This window comes from Streptopelia decaocto, assembly GCF_964273445.1.
Source record: "Streptopelia decaocto genome assembly, chromosome: 7".
NCBI classification, from domain to species: Eukaryota; Metazoa; Chordata; class Aves; order Columbiformes; family Columbidae; genus Streptopelia; species Streptopelia decaocto.
Window position 1 is genome coordinate 18,488,241 of NC_138661.1, and position 26,556 is coordinate 18,514,796.

The 26,556-nt window shown below is 41.1% G+C and overlaps 2 protein-coding genes across 4 annotated transcripts in view; one reads left to right on the plus strand and one right to left on the minus strand.

Annotated features, from left to right (window-relative positions):
- Positions 1 to 14,964, plus strand: part of NRDE2 (NRDE-2, necessary for RNA interference, domain containing) — a 35,574-nt gene extending 20,610 nt beyond the window's left edge. For 2 of the 3 annotated variants that reach the window (XM_082059128.1, XM_082059129.1), the window contains exons 8-14: positions 1,531 to 1,651; positions 2,438 to 2,613; positions 3,312 to 3,698; positions 4,716 to 5,644; positions 7,888 to 8,026; positions 13,401 to 13,472; positions 14,129 to 14,964. In XM_082059128.1, the coding sequence (XP_081915254.1) occupies positions 1,531 to 1,651; positions 2,438 to 2,613; positions 3,312 to 3,698; positions 4,716 to 5,644; positions 7,888 to 8,026; positions 13,401 to 13,472; positions 14,129 to 14,254 (1,950 nt within the window). In that variant the 3' untranslated portion in view covers positions 14,255 to 14,964. Of the gene's footprint in view, positions 1 to 1,530; positions 1,652 to 2,437; positions 2,614 to 3,311; positions 3,699 to 4,715; positions 5,645 to 7,887; positions 8,027 to 13,400; positions 13,473 to 14,128 lie in introns of those variants that run through there. The other variant, XR_014184700.1, reaches the window with a different exon arrangement.
- A 2,553-nt stretch (positions 14,965 to 17,517) lies between these two features.
- On the minus strand, positions 17,518 to 26,208 carry PSMC1 (proteasome 26S subunit, ATPase 1). Its single transcript, XM_082059130.1, has 11 exons — positions 26,116 to 26,208; positions 25,520 to 25,573; positions 24,591 to 24,687; positions 24,048 to 24,172; positions 23,343 to 23,528; positions 23,020 to 23,148; positions 22,059 to 22,155; positions 21,692 to 21,881; positions 20,337 to 20,488; positions 18,591 to 18,745; positions 17,518 to 17,819 (listed from the first exon to the last, which is right to left on the minus strand). Exons 1-11 carry the CDS (start codon positions 26,116 to 26,118, stop codon positions 17,685 to 17,687), a joined length of 1,323 nt encoding a protein of 440 aa, XP_081915256.1. The 5' UTR covers positions 26,119 to 26,208; the 3' UTR covers positions 17,518 to 17,684.
- Between the last annotated feature and the right edge of the window lie 348 nt (positions 26,209 to 26,556).

Consider the following 26,556-nt stretch of genomic DNA (forward strand, 5'->3'; position numbering starts at 1 on the left):
ATAGAGGACAGAAATTTAATTTCCTTTAATTACTTCACTTTCCCCAGCAACCATTACTGAGACTCCATTTTTTGCTCTGTAGATTATGGTTTTGCCCACCAATGGAGACATCTTTTAGTTTAAATATTCATGTTGTCGTCTTAAAAAAGCCAAAAGTTCAGAGTTCAGTCGTAATTATCATGTGAGATGGGAGATTTGGTATAGTTACACAGATAAAACCCGAGTTATACTTTCAGTCATTTGAAAAACTTCAAGATTATCTGTTTTATTTAAAAACTCTTAAGAAGGCAGGATGGAAAGGAACCTCAATTTAAAAGGACAGTGTTTAGGTTGGAAAGTGCAATTATTGAAAACAGGAAAATGCAGGTTTACAGCTGATCACACATTCTGCCCTCATACAAAAGTGTTATGACTCAATCTTGAATTACTTGTTTGCGTACTGTTTTCACAGTTCACTTTCTCACTTGGAGCAAAGAATAAATCCATGAGGAGCAGAATTAGATTTTGCAGTTGCTGTAAGCCCTGTTTTTTTTGATATGTTGATGCTTGATTTTTTTTAGAGTAAACTTTATTGTTAATATTTGTACTAACAGCCACATTTCAATGTCCAAGCCAAGGCTGTTACACAGCAGCAGCATATAATAGGAGAGAGACAGTTGTTAGAGCTAAGTATACACAAAGCAGGGAGGAGTTGATGAATCTAAAGATGGCAAATTCATACAGGCAGTGACAAAGTCAGGACTAGAACCCTGGACTTCTGATTCACTGGGACGTGCCCTGAAGTTGTTGACCACCCTGAAACCTGAGAGATGAAAGGCCTCAATGATCTTTTTCCTCTTGTCCTCAGTCCAGTCATATACATCCAACCGTAACATTTTGGTTTAACCATAAGTATATCATTGTCTAAAATATTGTTCTGTGATGTGGTGGAGCACAAATGTCATCCAGGGTGGTGGAGCCCTGGAACAGGCTCCCCAGGGAGGTGTCATGGCCCCAAGCCTGAGTGTTCAAGAAGAGACTGCACAACGCCCTCAGACACATGGTGTGAACCGGGAGGGTTATCATATGCAGGGACAGGGGTTGGAGTTGATGATCCTGTGGGCCCCTTCCAACTCATGACATTCCATGATTCTAGGATTAGCCAAGTTCTTCAGAGTCTTGTCAAAAATGGATAGGAGGGTAGATTTGGCTTCTGGGGGCATTTGAATCCTTTTCCTTGAAGGATCTGTATAGGACATTTGGCACAAAAGTATTTTTTCTTTCTTAAAAGCCTAATATCTTTTAAAAACAATCTTTATGTTCATGGGAAGAGGTGATGACAGTTCTGCTGTGCCACAGGCATAGCTGAAGCACTCAGTTATTCCTGCTCATTCTTAAGCAGCATCTATTGAAGTCTTCAGATACAGAAGCTGCACCCAGATAAGTGATTGTAGGGTCTGGAAAATCTAAGTTGACACAGGCAGTGTCTGCACAACAGCAAATTTTTTTTTCTCTGTGTTTTGTTTTGGTTCCCCCTGCCCAAAACAACAGGTTGAATTCTTTGAACCCTTTTGGGATAGTGGAGAACCACGAATTGGAGAGAAAGGAGCAAGAGGCTGGAAAGCGTGGATGCACCAACAAGAAAAGGGTGGCTGGATTGCTCTTAAGCCTGGTAGGCCTGTGTCAATACATGTAGTTGTATGCCCGTGTGTTCTTCTGAACATTTTGATTAGAATGATACAAGTTGTTTGTTCTCATGTTTTTGCATACAAGTTTTAAAAAATACTTACCAAGATTAGGATAAACTAAATCACACTTCAGATGGAAAAGCACACAATGCGGTAATTGCATCTGGCGATCTGTAGAGATCGTCATAGAAGTGGGATGTGGGTAATCCCTTCCTTTTGTGTGTGTTCGACTACATTGGTTATTTCAATTGCACATTAATTAAAATGATGAAAATACCAGGTATCTAAAAGCAACATTGTCAAGCTTGTTTTGCGATGTGTAGTACTACTTTTTACTTACAGAAGCTTTCTCAAAATGTTTTATGTACACGAGTATTCATAGAGTGCACTTGAGATTGTATTTTCAGGTATGAGGTGAAGAACCTAAGTTGCCCTAAAAGATGACTGATTCTTGGCTGTTACTTGCAAACTGCTGTTGATAAAAATTGTCCACAGCCTGTCAGTGTTTTATTTTCTCCTCTATGAGGAAGTTTGAGTACTGACAGTGATTCACTGGTTCAAAAAAGTTTGGAAACCTCGTGCTCCTACGGAGTTGATGTCAAAACCCAGAACTGTGATGAGTTTTTCAGCCCTGTCTTGGGTCTGTTTTATTAACACTGTATTTATTTACATTTTGAAAGTAGTTAAATTGTATATCAAGTCTGGTCTTCATATTTGGTGGATTTTTTTTTTAATAATAATTTTGTGTGTGTGTCATGATTTGGTTTTAGATGATGATGATGATGAAGAGATAGATGAGGATCAAGAAATAAAGGATAAAACTCTCCCCAAGTGGCACATTTGGCTGGATATTGAATATTCTCGTGAAGCAAGGCATTGGTTACCTTGGAGGCCAGACAAAACCAAAAAGGAAACTGAAGAAGATTGTGAAGATCCAGAAAGACAGGTCACTGTGATATAATAAAACAAGGGGAGATGATAAGATGAATTATTCTTTCATTTGAAAGCATTGCCAGTGGATATCTTGGAGGAGTAATCCTTTTCTTGGTTTGGAAAAAATTATTTTCTTTGTTTGGAGTTCGAATTTTACCTGAGATTTTGGGCTGAGACTGCTGAAATCCGTGGGAAGCTTGTGGTAAACTTTGGAAAGGGCTGACAGGCAAATAATCTGTCTTTGCTGTTCTGTGATTTCTCTCTGTATGCAGAAATGTCACAGAAATCTGTGTTTAAGGTGATGTATATATATTAAATTAAAAAAGGTTTTGTTGCCTTCAAGTCAGATAGTTGGATGTTTTTTCTTCTTGGGAGATAGGTCAAGTCAGACATTGATTTTTCAAATAAAAATATGTTAAATGGCCTAAGTAATAATATCTTTCAGACCTTCATTGTGTAAGTTTCCTGTGGACATCTTTGACACTCAAGGGCAAATACTCTTGGTAGCAAATTTACAGTCTGACTGGAAGAACAAATTGCTTGTTTAACTTATCTTTTTTTTAATTTGAATGACATTCTGTTACCATTTAATAGTAATTATAACTCTTTATTGACTTGAAAAATATTCTTTAATTACATGAATTACAGGTTTGTTAATTTTATTTGATTGCATAAAGTAATGGAGTTTGTTGTAATTTGGAATTTTTTTAGGTATTATTTGATGATCTTGGACCATCTTTAATCCGTCTTTCTAATCCAGATCTGCAACGTCAACTGCTGTACTCATTTTTGCAATTCCTGGGAGTTCCATGCACAAGTAAACTCTTTCCTTCCAACCTCTATATTGCCATGGATGAAAATAACATTTTTGACAGTGTGCTTTCTGATGAAAAGCCACTGACTTTTGTTGATTTTCCGCTTTCTGGATTCAACAGTATTGGTCATATGGACACGATGCTACGAGGGAGACATCACATAGGCCATTGTAAAGAAGGAGAAGAGTTCATACACAATGTTTTCCATGTTCTATCCCTGCTGTTTACAGGAAAGGAAAAGTGCAACCTGTCCATTTGTTGGTTACAGTATGAAATATCGAAGGTAATGAGGAATCTGCTTATGATCACTTTTGTGGCTTTCTTGTGTACTAATGTTTATATTGAATTAATATAAATATTGATGAAAATTAAGTCTTGTAGGACTAAGTATTCAAATCAGAAAATGCAGGTTAAGATTGATCTGGGGATAAAAACAACAACAACAAAACCAAACCCTTTTCTTCAGTATGTTACATAGTGGTAAACATGTAACAAAATACTTTTTGCAGTCTTGGATAAATGTTGTTATATGATACTTGTATGGTAGACAGAAATGGATGCAAGCTTTTTTTTACAAGGCAGTCAGCCAAATACTTTTAAGAAATTATTCTACAAAGTGCATAATCCCCAATACCATGATAAGAACACCTTATCAAGAAATGTACTGCTTCCTATATAAGTTACATTTGTAGTGTTATTGAAGGAAAGACTACCTTATCACTTGAATATGGATTTATTGAAGTAGAACTGCTCTAATAGATGCCCACAGAAGGATGCAAGTCCAGGTTGTCTTCCGAGGAAGTTTCGTATTGTGTTACCTTATGGAGAAGTTCTCTATCTCTTACGCAAACATTACCTGACAAGATCTCCTGTAATCTTCCCATCCAGTCTTTGCAATTGTCTGCCAGCACATTCTCCACTCTGAAAAGCTACTTGGAGGTTTAATTGTGCTAGCCGTAAACTCCATCTGACCAGGCAGGATCATTTGTTTTCCTTTTCTCAAACATTGCAGGGTGGCAGCTCTTTATTTGAACAGTTGGCCTTTTAAAAGAGTGAAATTTGATATTGCTTAATGGCAATAGCAGGACTAAGAATGATAAGACTGTAATTTGTGTTGGAGGGAGTTTATAACAGGCTGTTGTGACGACTTACAGTACTCAGTAGCAACATCTGGCTGGTGACAAAATATGGAACAGGATGAAAACAAAAACAATAATGAAATTTAAAAATGCTGTGAGGTGTGTTTTTTCTTTCTTCTCCCACCTATCTCAAAATGTGTTCTGTTTATTCTCCCCTGCAGGTCATTCAGTGTCTCCAAACAAAAAAAAAGAAGAAGCTGAAAATACAAGGGAGGAAGAGTAAAAAGTTGGCCAAGAATCTCCTTAAAGCACCAGACAACCGAAATGACCTTTCTCTCTGGAAACTATACGCCTACTTAGAGTGGCTGCTTGGTAACACTGATGACGCCAGGAAGGTGCTTGACACGGCTCTTTGCACAGCAGGGACAGGAGCGTTGAAGAGTTCCCAGCTCTGCGGCCTCGGTCTGCTTTATGCTCAGCTGGAAGTGGAACTACTAGAAAGTCTAGAAGGAGCTGTTATGTCACGTGCTGTTCATGTGTTGACCAAATTGGCTGAAAGTGCACCATATGTACCCTATAGTGGACAAGTGTTACCTGTGAATGTCTTGAAAGCTCGTAAAACATATGAGCATGCACTGCAAGATTACTTAGGTAAAACACCGGTTTCTGATCAGGATCGGGTCAGTGATACTAATCAGCTGGTTAACTTGGTTGGTTGTTACGCACTGTTACAGTATTTGACTGTTGGGATTGATGCTGCAGTATTAATATATGCACAGACTTCAGAAAAACTTGAAGCTCTTGGTCCACAGAAGTGTGAAAATACTGGAGAGAATTTTGGCATGCAAAATTTTCCCACTGCTCTGGAAGCTGTCACACTGCTGCATACAAATTTACTCAGATTCCACATGAAAATTAGCGTTTATCCTTTGAATCCTTTGCGAGAGGCACTAACGGAGGCTCTGAAACGGTATCCTAGCAACCAGTCTCTTTGGAGGTCATATATCCACATCCAAAGAAAGTCTCACAGTGCTAGCAAAGCACGAAGATTTTTTGATGGTGTCACAAGGTCTACTGATTCTTTAGAGCCATGGCTGTTTGCAATCCAAGCAGAGCAGATGAGAAAAAGACTCATTGAGAATGTCCAGAGGTAATATTTTGCACCTCCTTATGATTATGCTTTTTTGGATCTGTCTAATCACTTAACAGAGGAGAGAAAATCTATTGTAGTTCTCATTTTGCAGATGAAGAAGCTTTAGCTAGGGAGGGTTATTTGTTCAGGACTGAACAGTGAGTCAGTGGCAGAATCCTGAATAGAATTAAAGACCTGGATGATAGTTTCATATCCTTTCTACTGGATCAGATCATGTGTTGTGTTGTGTTTTATTTGATTACTTGCTGCTGACATCGGATGGTACACATTTCTTTAAGTTATTTTTAAATAACTAAGAGGCTGCTCAGATGGCAAAGGTAGACATTGTGAGCTTAGAAACTGCTGCATTTTAGTACTACAGCAATAAGGCGCATAATACAGAGCTACACTGCAGTTCCTGACTAAGCTTGCTGCCCTACTTTACTCCTGGATCACAGAACACAGTTGTGGCAGTTTCCATAGTGAGTACTTGAGAGTTTAGTTTTCATGTGGGGCTGTTGCTAGGTAGAAGAGGCTGGAAATTTCCTGAATCTGCAGTCTGGGCTGAAATTTTTTTGCTCCTGGGAAGGGAGAAATGGATAGGAGATGTGGGGAAACAGAGGTGTATGTTCTTCTTAAAGTTTAGTCTGTAACTGTTGTCTGACATTGCTTGGAGCTACCAATCCACTGCTGCCTAAACATCTCTGATAACATTGGCAGCTTGGTTCTTTGTGTCTGCACTTAGCAACAGAGATTTCTAGGAAAATATCTGGAAGCTTTACATAGCTGCCAGCTTACAATAGTCACACTTGATGAAATTATCAGTATACTTTGAAGTGACGGTGCACCCACTGCTTTGATTGCCACTGTCTGGCAACAGGCATGCATACATGAGCGTGACATTCCTGTGCTGTCGGTGTGTGTCATCCTAAACTCTAATAAGAATTCCACAGCCACCAAATGTAAAGAAAGATTGTAATTTGATTTACTGTTAATTACAGACTGACACTATGGTAGATTTTCATTACTGTTACTGGAAAATGATCTTAAAATTCCAGAGTGATTGTTTTCTCTGTCACATTTAGCTCCTTTCCATATTGTTCTCTGCTAGCATAGCCTTTCCTATAGGTTATATTTTTGTAGGGACAAGTTGGATGTTGCAAGAGCAGAGCTGAACTCCTCCAACAGAGAGATAAATGGCCTATCAGTCAAGTATAAAACTTACATTTTTATGATGTTGTGACTAACTAAGAAAATGTCTGTACTGTGTGTGACTATTTCCTATTGTTTTGTATTTCTGCTTGTTAAAGTGCATGGAATTCATTTAAAGAAATGAACATGAAGGGTAAAACAGTAGCTTATAGAAGCCAGTGTGAGGTATAATGCTTCAAATGTCTGACTCCATGTAGCATAGATTACATCATTTTTCCTCATGGCAAAGGTTAAGATGAGAGGAAACGTGACCTCAAAGACCCTTGAAAGAAGAGGCAAGTTAGGAGCCAAGTGTTAAGGGTGAATGGAACAATCTGTCAGGCAAAGAGGATGCACACAGGCAGAATTGATGCTGCCTTAAGTGCTCTGGGCTGTTTCTTCAAGCTCAAGTGTCAAAACTAATCCAGTCTGTATCAGCTGTAGATAAAAATAGGCGCTTCAGTGAAAAACTCGTACCTGCTTTTGTGTTAATGCCTGGGACTTAGGGGATTTGAATCTCTGGGCGAAAAGGAAAAGTATTATTGTAATCAAGGTTAAGATCCAGAGCTGTAATCAAGGCCTTGATCCAAGACCAGTGTATGGTCTTAGAAAAGTGCCAGGAATAAATTTGAACAGGCTTGCCTGAGCACCATGGGAAGGCTTGCTGACCAAGACTATAATTTGGTTTGAGCTATTATGCCAAGCTTAGAATGATAAATTATCTTGAATGAAGGCTAAGATAAGTGTTTTAAGATCATGTGATAGTGGGTTATAGTACTCAAAGAGAAATGATCTCGTCCAGTTGGACAGGGTTAATTTTTCAACATGCTAAAAGAATTTTCACAGAAATATTAACTGATTTTTGTATTTCGAAATGTGTTGATTAGAGTAGCAAGTGCTAAAAATCTGGTTTATAACTTTCAGAACTTGTAGTATGAACTGAAAAAAACCTGTCTATATACAGTGCTATGTGAACAAAGACAGCACATTGACCTGTACCCTCTCTTACATGGATGTGGTCCTCCTGCTTGGATTTAAGGCTTTGTCGTTTCTTTTTTCCTCTGTTTCAGGGCAGGTGCTGGTGAAATACATTCCACTATTCCTGAAACTGGGTTAACAAATCGGATTATAGCTCTATTTGAACATGCAGTTCAGAGTGAAAATGGTACCCATTGTCCACTGCTGTGGAGAATGTATTTGAACTTTCTGGTAAGAAGAGAGTGTCAGTTCTAATTTTTTTTTTTTTTTACCATATTTGGAATTTCTCATGAACTCAGCCACAATACTGTATAAAAAAAAAAAGGAATACTGCATGCTACCATATCTATACAATGTGCAAGGTGTTATATTTGACTTGTAATGCTCCTTATTGGTGGGAATATTATGGAAAATGTATTTCATGTGGATTAGAAGGAGTAATAGCTTCTGACAATATAGTTTTAATATAAGTTCAGGCAAGTTATTGTGTCTGCTAAATTAAATAGATTAAAAATATGTCATAAGATGTCAATAAATGGATTCCACCCAGTCTTACAGTGTAAAGGTAAGTGGGCAGGGGCACAAAATTTAAGAAAAGCGGAATAAAATTGTAGGGATTTTATTATTTTTATGCAAGTAAAATCAGCAAAGACAACCTGTATTTATATTTGAGACCTACTTTAGGGTTCTGTAAGGAAATTATAAGGACTTTTGATATTTCACTCAAATCTAGATCCTTATTTTGTGTAACTTAACAGAATCACAGAATGGTTGAGGTTGGAAGGGACCACAAGAGATCATCTTGTCCAACTTCGCTGTTCAAGCAGGGCCACCTAGAGCCAGTTGTCCATGGCAACATCTAGATAGCTTTTGACTCTCTCCAAGGATGGAGCCTCCATAATTCTCTGGACAACCCATGCCAGTGGTCAGTAACCCTCACAGTAAAAAAGTGTTTCCTGATCTTCAGACAGAGCCTCCAGTGTTTCAGTTTGTGCCCATTGCCTCTGGCCCTGCCACTGGGCAGCTCTGGAAAGAAACTGGCTCTCACTTCTTTACATCCTCCCTTTAGGTATTTATATACATTGGTAAGATCCGCCCTTCCCTCCTTTTCCAGGCTAAACAGTCCCCACTCTCTCAGCCTCTCGTCATAGGAGAGATGCCCATGTCCCTTAGTCATCTTAGTGGCCCTTTGTTGGACTCTCTCCAGTATGTCTATGTCTGTCTTTTACTGAGAAGGCCAGAACTGGGCACATTGTGCCACGTGTGGCCTCACCAGTGCTGAATAGAGGGGAAGGATCCTCCCCCTCAACCTGCTGGCAATGCTTTGCCTAATCTATCCCAAGATACCATCAGCACTTTGCAGCAAGAGCATGTTGCTGGCTCCTTTTCAACTTGGTGTCTACTAGGACCCCCAGGTCCTTCTCTGCCAAGCTGCTTTCCAGCTGAGTGGCCTCCAGCATACATTGGTGCATGGGGTTGTTCCTCCCCAGGTGCAGGACTTTGCATTTTTCGTATTGAACTTTATGATGTTCCTGTCAGTTCATTTCTCCAGCCTGTTGTAGCCCCTCTGAATGGCAGCAAAACCCTCAGGTGTATCAGCCACTCTACTCAGTTTTGTGTCATCTGCAATCTTGCTGAGCGTATACTCTGCCAGATCAGCGAGACCATTAATGAAGATGTTAAATGAGATTGGACCCAATATTGACCCCAGAGATACACTGCTAGTTACTGGCCTCCAACTAAACTTGGTTCCACGGATCACCACCCTTGGTTCCACGGTCCACCAGCTGTGGACCCAGTTTTCAGTCCAACTCACTGTCTGCTCATCCAGTTCCTACATCTGCTGCATGTCTATGAGGAACCTATGGGAGACTGTCAAAGGCCTTACTGAAGTCCAGGCAGACAATGTCCACTGCTCTAACCTCATCTACCAGGCCAGTCATTTTATCATAGCAGTGTATTAAGTTGGTCAAGCACGACTTTTAGCCAATTCATGCTCACTACGCCTGATGATTTTCTTTTCGTTCATGTGCCTGGAAATGGTTTCCAGGATGAGCTGCTCTTTCATCTTCCCAGGGGTCATGATGAGGCTGATTGGCCTGTAGTTTCCTGGGTCCTGCTTCTTGCCCTTCTTGATAACAGGAGTGACATTTGACTTTCTTCAGTCTTCGAACACTTCTCTCAGTTGCTGTGATCAATCCAAGATTAACAAGAGCGGCCTCAGAGTGACATCTGCCAGCTCCTTCAGCATCTGTGGGGCCATTCCACCAGGGCCCATGGACTTACACGTCCTTTTTGTCTAAGAGTTCCCTGACCTGATCCTCTGCCACTAAGGGTACATCTTCCTTGCTCCACATGTTCCCCCCAGTCTCTGGGACTTGGAATTCCTGAAGGCCAGTCTTGCTATCAAAGACCAAGGCAAAGGCGGCCTTTCGCACCTCAGGCTTTTCCATGTCCTGTGTAACCAGGTCTGCTGTCTCACTCAGCAGTGGGCGCACAGTATCCTCACCCTTGGTTTTGTTATGTATGCACTCACAGAAGCCCTTTTTGTTGTTTTTGACTTCCCTTGCCAGGTTCAATTTCAACTGGTCTTCAATATATTTTTTATTTATGGTGGGATAAAGAATATGGTGAAAACACTTACATGGGCCCCTCAAATATTTGTCTTCTTTCTATTTTCTCCATATTATAAAAACCTTCTCAGACAAAGGTTTTTTCGATTGACATTGGGTCAAGCAAGGCACCATCCATATACAAGTAAAATGCATGGTAGGGAAAACATAGCTATAGCTTTTATAACTTGTCTTGAATTTTCACAATCTTTTTGAATCTTAAAAGCTGCATATAAAGGTTATGCTAACTGCCATTACAGAGTAACATAAAAAAGCAATAATGTTCATTTCTTTCGTAGTTCGCCACGGAAGTGCATAAATAAAATCAACTTCACTTAGGCAGTTTTGTCATCTTGGTTCTTTTCTTGCTTCTCCAAAGACACTATGGAAGATGAAAGCACAAACCAAATGCTTGGGACTCATGTAGGAGGAATTTAATTCCACAATATTACTCCTCTGTTCATGTATTTTGGTGCAATAAGTTGGCACAGAGGATCAGCAGTTACCAGGCTGTGAAATATGGAGGAGGCAGGGGAAGGAGAGACTCTTATTTTATGTTGGAGAGGATCTCTTGTGTGGGACTGTTGCTGTGACCATTTCTACATAAAAACACGCTTGTAAATATTTTAGACAACTTTGTATAGGAATGTACAATTGAATTACTGTTATTCTTTACAAACTACTGATGAGTCTCCAGTATGCACAAATGTTCAAGTCATATCGCACAGTGTGTATTTCATCACTAATGACTCATTCACTGAAGTTTTCTTTTTCACAAGAACAAGAAGGAATACTTATTAGATGCTAATAAGGTGGAGGAAAATACTACTTTTACAGTAATAGCCTTGGATAACATTGTTCAGAGAAGCAAAATCAATTAGAAACGTCAACATTTTCAGATGTAGTCTTAGAAGTAGTTGTGATTGTCCAGTATTACCCTAAGTTTTGTAGATCTCTCTGTTTTCTCTTTGGTTGCGTCTAGATATTCAGTCTTCAGTATTTTGGGCAAAAGCTTTTAACTGTTTAAAAACACGAAGCTTTTGTATAGATTTTGAAACAAACTATTTCCTTTAATTCCTGTTTATTTTTTCATGAAATCATGCTTGACCAGACTGCTAGCCTGCTGTGATGAGATGACTGCCTCAGTGGATGAGGGAACAGCAGCGGATGTTGTTTGTCTCAGCTACAGCAGGGCTTTTCCCCTGCCTCCCTTAATGTCCTCCTAGGCAGTCAGATGGGGTATGGATTAGGGGAGTGGGTGGTGAGGTGGACTGAAATCTGGCGGAACCACCAGGCTCAAAGCATTGTCACCAGCAGCACAAGCTCCTGCTGCAGGCCGGCCACTGGGGCCTGGTATTGGGACCAGCGCCCTTTAACATCTTCATTAATGATCTGGATGATGACAGAGTGTGCTGTGAGCAAGTTTGCGGTTGATACAAAATCATGTGAAGTGGCTGATGGCACCAAATTCTGCCACTGGCTTGTCAAGGTCCCTTTGAATAGCCAAGAGCCATGAAGATGAATAAGGGACCTGGAGCATGTGTTGTACAGGGAGAAGCTGTGAGACTTGCGGTTGTTCATCCTCAGTACATAAATACCTGATGTAAGAGTGTGAAGAAGACAGAGCCAGACTCTTCTCAGTGATGCTTAGTGACACGACAAAAGGCAATAGCTACAAATTGAAATATAGAAAATTTCATCTAAACATAAAAAGATTTCTTTACTGTGAGGGTGATGAAACACTGGAACAGGTTGCCTAGAGATTATGCAGTTTGCATCCGTAGAGATACTCAAAACCGAACTGGACATCCTTCTGAGCAGCCTGCTTTTGCTGACCCAGCTTTGAGCAGGGGTGGGTGGAGCAGATGGTCTCCAGAGGTCCCTTCCAACCTCTGCGATTCTCTGAAAAACTTTGAGACAGTATGCCACTGAAAGCTCTTGGCAGAGCTGCAAAAGGTGCCATGTGCATCCTGGTGCACAGCTCTGGTGGCAGGGCTTCCAGTAGGTGAAATGTGTTGCTTCTCAGTTAAGAGAGATCGTGACACCAGAACAACACAAGTTTCTACACCCAGTGCAACAGTATGGAAAAGAGTTTCTAGATTTTAAGAACAGACAAGGGAACCTGCTGATTTTTAGCGGCAATAATGAAGAACAAGAGAAAGTGTAAACTCATGATTGAAGATCTCTTCTTCAAAGATCTCAAAACATTTAATGTGTTTTCATTATTTTGGAACTACTGCCTTTTTTTTTTTTGGATTTGTCATAAACCCCCCTTTTGTTAAGTGTTTTTGAAAGTAGTCCAATTCAGAAGATTTCTTCACAAGAAATCATAATTATTTCTACCTGCAACTGGGATGACTGTAGCTAAGGAGACTGTTCAGTGCTCTGGACTCTGCTTCCCTTCTCTTTTTAAACTTGATAATGCTGTGTACTCTCTACTTGTATCACGTAGCTGAACAGGTCTGAGGAATAATCTGAGGAGGAAGTCTTAACTCTTCCAGAGAGATGCTAATTTGACATATCCATTTTTGTATGTAAGGGGATTCAACCTTAACAAGCTTCTTCTGAGTAAGAAAATGAATGTGCATGATCCCTTCAGTGCACTACAATATTGTATTTTCACCTTCGCTGTACCAAAGGTGCTCTTGTGTAGTGTAAGCATACATTTTGGTTAACAGCTTGCACTCTTGCCCATTGGAGTGTTATTGTCAAATATAGGCTAAGGCACTGACTTCAGCGAAAACACTCAGCACAAGCTCTTTCTGCTTGTCTTGGTTCTGTTACTTGTCTTACAGGTAAAGCCCTGAAACTCCTTAAAGACATCTCTTGCGTTACATTGAAGAGTGTAACCTGTCAAATTGCATAGCTACCATAATGTATAGTAATAGGGATTTTTCAGCAGAGGTACACTGAGCTTTTCAGCAGTAATTTCTTTGTCTCAGAGATAATTGTTTCATTATTTCAGCTATTATTGCATGTTTTTTCTCTCACAGGCTTCAGTAGGAAACAAAGAAAAAAGTAAAGGATTGTTTTATAAAGCCCTTCAAAACTGTCCTTGGGCAAAGGTAAGCATGGAAAAAATATAAAGTTGTCATCATACTCTAATTTTTGAAGTTCTGTATTAAAAAAAGTTAGAATTTAGTAGTTGTAATGAGTTATATGCAAATGAGAGATTTCTGAAGGAGAAGTACTGTAAAATTTTCTGCAAATGAGAGATGCATCTGAAATGGAAACAAAGATAGTGGTCAGTGCTGTTTGCATTGCAGAACAGGAAGGTATTGCATTGCATGAGGCCAGGAGACAATAAATTCCCCTCTGTGATCTAGAAGTGATCGTGTCTTTCAGAACATGCTTTATCATGAGCATGGTAGTAGCAGAAATATAAGGCAAGTAAAAATGTATTTAGTTAATAGTATAACAAATTATTCAGGAGCACCTGCATCTCTTCAGGTAATGTCTGTATATGCTGCAAATGCCCCAGCACCTCCTGACCTATGTTTCATCTCTTTGAATAAAATTATTTAATAAGAATTGGAAAATACTTGATTAAACATCTACATTTCTGTCACTGTAGAACTACTAATTCTGTTTGTGTTATTTTTAAAAGTGTATGATATTTCCTTTTGCTGCGGAGGTGTTTGCATATCTACATACTTCTTTAAACTGTGTTTCTTGCTATGGTAGAAAGATGGCAGAGAAAACGTTCTCCTTATCTTTCTAGGTGCTGTATTTGGATGCAGTAGAGTACTTCCCGGATCAGCTGCAGGAGACACTTGATCTAATGACTGAAAAAGAACTGAGAGTGCGGGTACCGATGGAAGAGCTGGATCTGCTGTTAGAGGTTTAAAAGAAGACTGTAGCTGAGCGGAGGATGCACAGAAGCAAGTTCCAAAACTAAGTTAGACCTGTCTCTTTTCAAATGGGAACTCTGTTGGGACTTGGGTACTATATACTTTTATTTTTTTTTAAGCTTTTGTATAAATTGCTATCAAAATGGAGTTCTGCTAGCTGCTGCAAGTATTCTGGAATCAAGTACTGCATTTTGCCCACAAAAATGCATCAATTTCCCTGAAGTATTGCTGTCTCCCACAGAAGGATACCCTCTTATAAATATCCTCTTGTTGAATGTTGCCCATATTTCTTATTCTATTGTTTGAAATTACATTCCCTGGAGTTCAATAGACATTCAGGACATGCCAACTATGGTTTGGTGAGCAGCACAGGAAATAAACATCTGCCAGATGGATGCTTCGCTGTTCCCCAGTTGGCAGACTTCAGTAATTTCCTTCAGCTTGGTATGCCTGCGTGTGTATATATAACTACCAACTCAAACAGGCATTACATCTGTACATAAACTGTTAGTAAAAGCTGAATCTTTGCTTGAGCAGACACCTATTTTGGACTTGTATTGGTATGTTTTGACAGATGACCATTTTAATACGAATATTTCTGAAAAATATACCTGAATATTTGAAAATTCAAAAGGAACTTGGATTTTTATTTCTTGATTTAGTAGTACTGTGAGTGTATTAAAAATGAAATTATATTCATAGTGCACTTCGAAGCAGCTCATTTTTAAACAAGTGTTTGTGATTGATGACTCTCTTCTGACCCAAATACAGGCAATCATCATAAGAGAAGCAGAGGTCTGTTCTGTATTTAATCCTCACCAAAGAAGGCAGAGTAGTCAAAACATGACTTTAATTAGTAGCTTCCATTCCAAGAGTCTGTAGGCAAGTCCCTAGAGAAGTAATATGCAATACAGTAACAATTTAAATATATGTATTTATTTTATAAAACAGAATGTGCTGAAATACGTGAAAGACTGTTCAGCATCCCTACTCTTGAGACCCAAGTACTCAGAAACTGGGTCTTTGTCGGGAAGAGGGTACCTGCCGCTCCTGAATATCCAAAACTCTTTCAGAGGTTTTCCAGCAGAAAACTGAAAACTGTCACAACACTAAAACAATCGGGATCATCCAGCTGGTGAGATCTGATTACACATAAAACTATGGCTGGACAAAGCCATACAATCTCTGGCTCGGTTGTGCCTGTAGCAGCACAATGCAAGATTTATTATATTTTAATTTAGGCTGCACTTTGTTTATTCCTTTCTAAAATTATTTTAATCTTACAGTGAATATGCAGAATTTTAAATGGTATTACAGCACTTTCTAAAAGCCTTGCCATTTCACAGTGGTGCAAGTGATGGTATAAAATGGTTTTAAAAATCCATTCTTCTTTCCAAAATGACAGAGCTCCTGAATTGGAGGTAGAATCACAAATTGTGTTTGATTTTGCTCTCCCATCAAAGCAAAATGCCATTTCCCTTAAAGACCTGGAAGGGGCATGGTGGGGAGAAGCTTGATTGTGCTCCTGATTGTGTTTCATAGAATCACAGAGCAGCCCAGGTTGGGAGGGGCCTCGAAAGATCATCTGGTCCAACCTTTTTTGGGACAGGGAGCCTAGGTGAGATTTTTCCAGCACCCTCTCCAGTTACATCTTGAAAACCTCCAGTGATGGTGGTGGTGACTCCTCTTTCGGTCACTTGCCTCTTCCATGCGTCCCCCTCCCCTGGGTGCTGCTCCCCATGCTGTGTTCATGCTGCTGCCTTCACTTGGGGTGGCCAGAGGCTGCTCCACTGACCGGAGCTCCTGGACTAAGTGCTGCCTTTTCAGTCAGACCCCAGGAGCTTTTTCTGCCCTTATGGGGAATATACTTGCTGTTGACTTTCTCCCGATCTTTATTACTCACTCAGGTTCAGAAATGTTGGAGAGAGTGGCAGAAGTTAAATTCTGTTGCATAAGGTAGGAATTTAATTTCCAAATGTGTTTCTTTTTCAGTTACTGTTGCAGCATTGTACCAGAACGCACTCCTTGGTTTATTAATCCATCACAGTTTTTCTTCAGTCAGCTGAACCACCTCTTTGTGGTTGTTACTTCTGGCCAGCGTGAACAGCCACGTCCCATATAAAAAAAGCCTTGCTCACCATGCATCTCATAAAGCTCTTCGGCCCCTCAAGCCATGGTGAGATCAACTGCCATGATTAGAAAGTGCTAAAACAATCACTGGCTTTTTGTGACCTTTCCAAAGAGACAGATCTCATAAGGCTTGTGAGAATGGGTAATAAACTTTGCTTGTTGTTTTTCTATCATCTCCAGATGAAAAACAACTCTATTTCAGGGTTCCTGTCATCCAGATTAAATAAAAGGCTCCATTCATTTGTACGGTTTGTTTCTAACAATGAACCACATAATTTTTACACAGAAAAACAAAATCTCTTGGCCTTGCTGCCACCATTGTTGTTACAGCACTGGCAGTGACAGGGATCGCTGTGTAGCTCTCCAATGGCTGTTACTGGCCAGCATTTGCTCCCACAGAAAGTTTCCAGAACAAATACGGCACAGTGATTGACAGTTCGGTGTACGGATCTTCACATAAACTTTTACAAGCACGTGTACCACGTTTGCAAATTAATTACTTAGAACTTACCAAGCACTTTACAGATGTACACTACACACTTCATAAGCTGTATTTGCATCACTACAATGTAGCAAAATAGGAATCCAGCTCCTACGGGGATGGAGCTGCAGGCAACGGATTTGTTCAGAGGGGAAGAATTCATTATCAGATGACACTGCAGAACAGCAACCCTGTGACACGGAGTTTGGATTTCTCTGCATGGCAAACCACATACTGCCAGGGTCGGTGCCTTAACAGCACCTGCATCTAGCCCCAGGTTGCACAAGTGCTAGATAGAGACAGGTACCATTAAGGCTCCATGTTTTATTAATTTTTATGTATACGTGACTTAGGACACTGAAGTTATGCAACAGTGACTTTTGTCCTAGTTACTTAGCCCCTAAAAAGAGATGGAAAAGTAAAAGTACTTTTAAGAACAGCAGCGATAACACAGTAGTTGTCCCTGACTGCCACGCCCAACATGGACCCACAGTAGGGAACCTGCTCACACGCTCCTTGCTGTTCTGTCACAGCGTGCTTGGATCACTGGGACAGTCACTCACAGCACTCGCACTTTTTCTTGGAAGCGAGTCCATGTAAAGGAACAGACAGTTCCAGGTAAATAGCAGGTCTTTGCCACCAAACCAGTTCCATTCAAATGCATGTTTTATTTGGAAATGAAGTGTTACACTGACTGAAAACCCACAGTCCACTAGGATTTAAACTTTGCAAGAAGAAAAATGAGCTAGACTGTGGTTGTACACAAGACTGTCACTAACACAGCGTTCCTGATCGTTCCCCAAGAGACAGATGACTTAAAGGTACAATCCCTCAGGCGTTCCCTCCTGCTTCTTGTAAAGAACATTCTCTTTAGACTTTTTGAAGTCTTCATTAGTGACTTTCATTCGCCGTTCCCTCAGAGCCATCAATCCAGCTTCTGTACAAATTGCCTGCAACAGAGAAAGCAAAAAGTTGTTACTGGCTCTGTGCAGCACCTGCAGGCCACAGCTCAGAAGACAGCAGCACCTTCACACAGCTCTGACTGACTCCTAGGAGAGGTGCAGAGTGTTAACAACATTTACATTCTTACATTTGATACTCTTGAGTAGCACTGAGGCACGGAAATCAATCTGGATAAAGTACCAGAGTACTGCTGCCATGGCAGAAAGGCCACTTCCTAACAACAGTTTCCCTCCTGCGAGGAACAGATGCATCCAACTCTGTTAACAGTGAGGTGGCAGAGTAATGTCATGTCATGTTTGGTGAAGCTCGTGTGGTAACTCCAGCAAGAACGCTTTCTGCTTCAGACCATCAGTCTGTGTGTCTGAAGCCTCCTCATCTACAGTTGCATTTTTATCTACTTGCACCAGTCTATAAAAATGCTTCTTATCCTGCACTGTCCTGAGTAACGTTTCAGATATCTCGCATGTTTGTGAGAGATTCTACATCCCTCTTCTAATTTCCACTTTGCTACTTTTAAAATTTCATATTCAGGTAACACAGGTACGTACTCTTATCAAAACATGGTACATCACAATTGCAATTTTGATAAGTTTCCCATTCATAAAGCTGAGCATGTGGCACTCAGAAAAGGCACTTTAAAGCCACCCAATGGTCCCTCAGTGATGTAGCCACAGGTAATTGCCACAACGTTTTTGCATGCAGTTAAAAATGAAATTTCATTTGTCTTTTGAAGCGTAACAATGCTGATGTACACCCACCTTAATATCCGCACCACTGAGATCATCTTTTGCCATAATCAGCTCATCCAAAGTCACATCATCTGCCAACGTCATCCTACTTGTGTGAATCTGAAAGATTCGTTTCTTGGTCTTTTCATCAGGCAGAGGGAACTCTATTTTCCTATCAATGCGTCCTGTGCAAAACAGAACTTCAGTCAGGTTTTTGACACACGGCTACTGGAGACAGAGCAGGAAGAACATGTCAAGGCTAGACTGACAGCAACTGTTTCTTCACAATCGTGTTAGAGTAGAAAGTGCAATCAGATTATTCTGTTTGTAATGAAGAGGAAGCTACTGGAACTGAAAGGTGCTATGCTGCTGAAAGTCTGTGTCGTTGTAGGGAAGAGACACCTCACCTGGAAGCATGAAAACCTGTAGCTTCCTTAAAAAACCCCAATTTGTGATAGCACAGAAAAGTATTAATCAAAACCTTAAGCTTTTGTAATAAATTTTGTTCTACTCTTGAGATTACATTTAGCTCTGAATTTTCTGCCACACACACAAGTCAGTGTGGCAACCTGAAGAACTCTTCCTATATAACCAACCTCCTAAAAAAAAATCCCCAAAGCCGAACTGAAGAAGGAAGGCTTTGCGTAAGCTGTTCTGTTGCAAGTCCCTACCAGATGCCTCCTTTATGTCAGCAGAGACTTTGGATGTTCTGGTACTCATTGTTCTAACTTTAATGAGCAATCTTTTTAAAACATATTTTCCATCTCCAGATCACTCCTATTTTTCTTTACAGTATCTTTTCTAAGAAGGGTTGATGGCACCACATAAGATATTCCAGACTATTATAGACGGTGGTAAATCAGCCTACCGAGCTGTTAGAAGTGCCCTTGTTGCACAAGCAATGGCTATAATTGAAATACACAATAGGTGTAGGAAGTCTCCTTCCAACCAATTTTAGATCATAATACTAGTTCAGTATTTTCTCTTCTGTACTCAAACAGCAGATGGTTTTGATTTGGAGGAGCAAAGCTAAGATGGTGACAAAACCAGACCTTTTGAAAAAAACACACGCCTCAGCAACTTCATACCACAGAGGTGTTTTCTAAACTCCTTGGGTCTATACAGTCTAGCGACCGTTCAGATAGTTATTTGATAAAATCACCTTATCTTTACTCTCTATCTGTTCTGGTTTAACAGACCCCACAGATACTACTATGTTTTGGTACATTTTAGTGGCGATTTAAAAATACGACTTGTGGCTGTTGAAGCTCTTGGCTCAACATGTAATACGTATGTCACATCAGAGTAAGATATTACTTCTCCCTGAGTCATCCCCCAGATGACAGCAGAATGCCAGGTCAGTACAAAAGCAGATGGGTTTCCTTGCATCAAAATCCAGTATCTCCTTGTTCAGGCTTCAGTTGTCACATCTATGAGGCACAGGTGACACTGCCCAACCATCCCTAACGGGATGCTGCTGCACTATGGCTTGCCTTTGCAATCACTTAAAATAGCTCTGCCATCTTAATACGAAAGAAGAATATTTGAATTGTTTATGTATATATAAGAGGAATTAATACATTTTGTCTCTTTCATAGGTTTTACTCCCATCTGGAAACTTTTGAATGGGTTCTGATTTTAACAGATACACCAACACAACCGTGTATGAATACAGACAAGGCATAACTTGCCCTCTTTTTACTAGTCCATGTTTGATGAGTTATGACAAGTCCCAAGAAGAGTGACTTAAAACACACACAGTGGGAAGTCTCTTACCTGGCCTAATTAAAGCTGGGTCCAGTGTTTCTATTCTGTTTGTTGCCATGATAACTTTAACATCCCCTCGAGAGTCAAACCCATCCAGTTGGTTCAGCAGCTCCAGCATTGTACGCTGGATTTCCCTCTCGCCACCTGAATTTGAGTCATACCTGTAAGAAAACAATATAGTCAGAAAAAGCACTACGCAAATTTAAGAACATGCATCACGTAACTGCCACAAATATCTACAGAAATACTGTGTGGTAGCTGCAGGCGTTTTTGTTTTGTTTTGTTTTGTTTTTTTCTTAAACATCCATAACAGATTTTTTTTTTAATTCAATGATCATCCATAGAAAAGAAAAAAGCAGCTTTTCATAATCATATTGTTGACACATAGGTAAGGAAAGAGACAATGAACTATTCTTGTAGGTAGGGGAAGTAACAGCAATCACGTGAAGGAAATCTGCCCTTTTTCCAAGTTTGTTATGTATTTGGAAATCTCATGTTCTTCCTTATGCACACAGTTGTAACTGTAGGCCCTCTGGCCTTACTAATGTGGCTCCTGGTTTAACTCTGCCCTTACAGGCACCCAGATTCTTCATTAATGAAGAATTCCATGTGTTATACACTTCACCATCAGTCCAATCCTTTCTACATATGCTGAAACACACAGGGCAGAAGCTGCCTCATCCTGGACCTTCAGGCTAGTAGCTCTGTAGTAGTAACATGTATGAGCACCTTTTTATCTAAAACACATTTGACTACCTTAAAGACTCTGTGTACTGGACAGTTCCAGTCAGCCTAACGAATTTTCAAAGTAATACAATTTGAACACAGGCTTAACAACAGCTTAGTGTGACACAAACAATGCTTCTCAAATTCCATATCCATGACATCGCACTCTGTAGCTTATCACATAATGTTCTAAAAACTTGTAAGTATTTACTCACCTGCCTGGAAGAGAAAAGTGATAAATGGATAAACTCTGTGTTAAGTACACTGCTTTACTGTTGAATCACTAAAGCCAATTACTGTTTATTTGGATTTGCACTTCAAGTACACCATGTGAACTTACACACAATGTTCCCTTCTGTTTGAGACATTCTATCATACAAACGGTACCAGCTAGCAAGAGAACAGAGATTATCTATTGTCATATCTCTTTAATATGAAAAGGTTGTGATATATTTTAGTTTCAAAGAAGTTATTTGAAGTTTTACTTGTTAAAAATGCTTATATCAAATAGAGTATAATGAAAATGGCAGCAGAGCTATGAAACTGAATATCAGTATAGATCCAAAGAAGTGTTTCTAGTAAACTTTCTATTGTCCCTCACAATACTTGCGAGTGAAGTGGGAGCCAGAGTACTGTACCTCTTTGTACCAATGGCATCGATCTCATCAATGAAGACGATGGATGGCGCGTGCTCTTCAGCCACACGGAACAGTTCACGCACGAGCTTTGGACCGTCACCCAGGTATTTCTGTATAAGTTCTGAGCCAACCACTCTCAGAAAGGTTGCTGAAGTTTGGTTTGCCACTGCTTTGGCTAGTAAAGTTTTACCTGTTTTCAGTTGGACAGAAATACTGTAATTAGTTTGCAGGCAAAAAAAAACCCCAGTGCTTTAACACAACAATCATAAGAAATTTGTGACAAACTCGGCAATGGTTTAATACTAAGCAAGCATCATTTATTTTACTTGGGTTAGCTCAGCACAGTTGTTATTGTACTACAAGATACCTGTGCCAGGTGGGCCATACAGAATGACTCCTTTGGGTGGCTTTATACCCATCTCTTCATAGTATTCAGGATGAGTGAGAGGAAGCTCCACAGACTCCTGCAGCACAAGAAAAATGAAACCGAGTTTTTACAGTGAGCACTCTGCACAGAAATTCCACGGGGATCCTGAGAACAGCATTAATAACAGAAATAAAGGCAAAAAGAACTTCACTAATTTCACGACAGACCTTGAAAATTATGTCTTTCTGTTGCCTCTAGTTCCAAGACAACTACTCTATTTGAAGAGGTCTTCCTATTGTTTCCACTTGACATGTGGAAGAGAAGCAGTGAGTGTTCCTCCTCCTCCAACCAAAATCATCATGCTGAATTTAGAACTTGGGAGTTCCTGACTCCCAAACACAGAGGACTGCGGGGTAGGGGACCTTTTACGAAAGGACACCTTCCACCACAAGTTACCACATACTACAGATGAGTATTTTAAGAGCGTTTGTGATTTTGCCCACCCAAAGCAAAAGAGCTGAGTTCACCAGGGTTCAGACAGAGCTCTGCTGGTAGGATAACCAACCAACCAACAACAACACAGACCAAGCGAACACCCCCCTCCAAAACCCTTGGATCGCACAGCATCAGACACTCAAAATGACCTCTGCATTTTTTAGAATTTAACTTTCAGTTTGTAACAAACAATCACTTTATAAGTCAGAAAATAAAACTAAGTTATTGCAGAGATTTTATGATCTCAGTGCTTTACAGATTCCACAGCAACTGTGAAAGGAACAGTTTGTGAACGGCTATCCTACCCACTTAAGAGTTTCTGTCTAGCAAAATCAAACCCAGAAACGAACTGGCAAGATACAAAAGAGCAGTACACAAACAGCATTTAGTCCTGTTCTTGTGAACAAACAGCACACCACCTACACTGCTAGCTTACTTAACAGTGTGAATTAGTACATCTGAATACCTTGATTTCTTGAATCTGGTTGTCAAGGCCACCGATGTCAGCGTATGTTTCTTGAGGAGCTTTCTCAACTTTCATCACAGTAACTAACGGGTCTGTGTCATCCATCAGGACACCTATCACAGCATGAACCTAATTCAAGTATTAAGAGTTGTCAAAAAAAAAAAGCAAGCAGCATTTTTAATACAAGTCTAAACACAATGCCCATATATTTAGGTGTGTGAAATAAACAGCATTAGCTCTCAGACCTGGGATTCTCAGGAACAAAAAAAGGCCAGTTAAAAACAGCACATGAACTTGTGCTTCATTTTATAAAAATAACTCACCTTATGATTTAGTAAAACAGAGCAGCCTGGCTCTAGCAGGTCCTTGTCCACAAAAGACAGAATACTGACGTAGTGTTCTGATCCTACTGATGTGGACACGATAGCGTGGTTGTCATCAATGATCTCCTCCAAGGTACCCACAGACATTGGGGTTCCCCGCAGATCATCCACCTTGGACCTTTCTTCCTGTTGTCAAGAAGAATCCAACAAACAACTCAAGAACAAGGGCAAAAACATTCCTGTACAACACTGGCTCAACAGTTCACACCAAACATAACAGAACTAGTCTTTGCTATTGTTGTTTTGCTGCCCAACAGACATAAAAGCACAGGCCAGTAACAAAATTCACTGTTACTTCAGTGCTATCCTGTGGAGGTTCCTGTAGGAATGTGCACAGCTAGAATATTCTGTCTTTCTCTATGGATGGGTATCTGGGAGCTGCACTTTGACAGACAACTAAGAAACAAGTAGCCACTGTGGCCTCCTCTGTTGTAATCCATGCTTGGACTAAAACCATTAAACTGGTAAGAAAAAAATCCCATTTTCTGGACAGTAATTAAGACCTAATGAAGAATTCTAAGTTATATTATATATTTGTATTGACTTACACATTCACGGCACTTTATTTCCATTGCGTTTGTATGAAGTAGTTTACATTAGAGCACCTACTGTAATATTGGAAGTAACAGTTCACTCAAACCTCACCTCTTGTTTTTCTTCCAAAGGTTTCATCTGCTCTTGATTTCTGATAAATTCTTCCTCCATTAAGAGGTAATCTTTAATTCTCTCCAATTTCAACAATTTGAGTCTGCACTGTGTGTGAGGAGTCACTGCAATCAGAGTAGAATCACAACATTGTAGAGCAAGTTTGGCATGGTACCAACTACTCACTAATTCATTACCAGGAATTCTGCTTTGTTTTCTGACAATAACTTCTATATGAGCAGCAGTCACTGTTTTACTTGTCCCACTATAATTCTAGGTAAAAAGCATTTTTAAAGATAATGCTTCCCCTGCATTTCTCCTCATTTCAATTTCTCTCTCTCTTACCAAGGAATTTACAGGCTGTATCTTGCATAACAATAATCTTATTTTGTGTTTTTACGTTAATTAGAAATAAAATTACAATTGCCCTTCTCTTTAATAATTTGCGATGTATGGAAGAGCCAGATCTAGGGGAGAGGACAGCTCAGTGCTTCTGGAAGAGAGGACGGGCCACGGGGCCGCTGGGGCAGGCAGAACGCTTACCCAGGGGCAGTTTGCTGGCAGCATCTGGTCCCTTTGTTTTCTTCTTCTTTTTCCCCACTCTGGTTGGAACCGGAGGTTCATATTTCTTCTTCTTATCCTTATTCACAAAGTGAATATTAACAATGCAAAAATAGACACAGACGTTAGGAACACAGACTGAGTAAGAGCCCAACTTCAACTGAATGGCTACATAACAAAACTGTTTCCTTTATGATATACAGCGAGAAGCCTAAAAGGAATATTATTCTTATTTTTCAAGAAAATTGAAAAACATCTTCTGCTTATTTTACATCCCTCTTTCTTATTTAGATTTCTGCCCATTTTCAGTGAATATGGAACACAGAAGCCTGAAGTAAATCACAAACAAAACTCATTCATGAAAGGACAAGGAAAATACCGAACCACATCATTTCTGTTGCATTTTAACCAACAGGTAACGTGCTTTCAGTTTGCTGGCTGAGACATCGCTGGGCATGGACATTGTACTGCCACCTCCAAAGGAAACTGGAAAGGCCTCCAAGGGGCCACAACACAGAGTACAGACCTCATGCAGGTGACAGTATGATGTCATTTTCAAAGTAAAACCAGTTACTTAAGTGACAGATTGAGGGCAACTAGTCCATCCTAAGACAGACAGATTTATAGTTTCATTGTTTTAAAAAGTAAATTACTACTGCCAAATGATTTTTCTTTCTCTTTATAGTTAAGCTTCCTTTTCTGTTTTTGAACTGCAACCAGTTTCCCCCACTGTGCACCCAGGAGAGATAAAACATTTCATCAAAACTAGTAAAAGCATAATTTTATGCAGTTCCAAGGACAAGGAAAAAAAATAAGTAAAATAAAGCATATTGCAGCCAGCCTCTGTAGCAGCACACCTGTAGTTCACCCTGTAGGTAAAAGCATTTCAGTAAACTACAGTTGTTAGTTACCTTGTCATCCTTCTTGCCACCGCCAGGGCCGTGTCCCCCACTCTGACTTTGACCCTAGGCCAAACAAAAACAAACAAAACCAAAACGCTGCTCTTAATCTTGAAATCTATGGACAGTTGCATGTAAACAAATACCATAATTAGATTTCTCCTATCTAAACAAAGTATTAATAAATCTGATTACGTGTCAAAAGACAGTGAATAAAGAGAAAAGCGGGTTTAAGAGGCAGGGAGGGACGCGTCTGGCATCACCTCGCTACACGGCAGCTTTGGCTCACTCCTCACTAGTGTAAATCGCTGGGCACCACGAAAGCTCCTCCTTCGCTCCGCTACCGGCCGCTCCCCCCGCCCTTCCAGCGCCAGCCGCAGGAACCGGCGCTGCTGCCGGCAGAAGCCCGACCCGCCGCGGCGATGCCCGCCCGGCCCGGCCACAACCCCGCTCTGCTCCGGCAGCTCCCGCTCACAGCCCCGCCCGGCGCAGCCCTACAGGCCGCGCTCCGGCCCCGCGCCGGCGGCGACTCCGCAAAGCCCCGGGCGCTGGCGGGGGTGGCTGAGAAGGCCGGGGGGGCAGAGTCCCGGGCCCGGCTGCTGTCTCACCATCCTGCCGCTGCCCGCTCCGGAAGTGCCGCCCCGACGGCGGCCGACGAGGGACACAGAGGCGGCGTCACTACGGGGCGCGGCGAGGGCCAAACGCGGAGCGCGGCGTGGGCGGGGCAACGGCGAGCGGCGCGGGGCAGCGGGTCACGTGACCGCAGGCGGTTGTCGGTCCCCTCACGCCCCCCGCGGCCGCGCTGCTGTCCGCGCTGGCGTCCGCGCTGGCCCGTCCCGTCCCGTCCCGTCCCGTCCCGTCCGCCCGCGGAGCCGCCCGGGCGGCGCAGGCAGGAGCGGCGGCCGCTCGGAGTGTGAGGCCGGCAGCGAGCGGCAGAGGGCTCCGCGCCGCTGCAGCTGGGAGCCGCGGCCCTCTCGGCCTGCAGCGTCCCGGCAGGTGCACGTCGGCCGCGGGGGCTGGTGTTTCGGAGCCCGCGGGGTTCCTCCGAG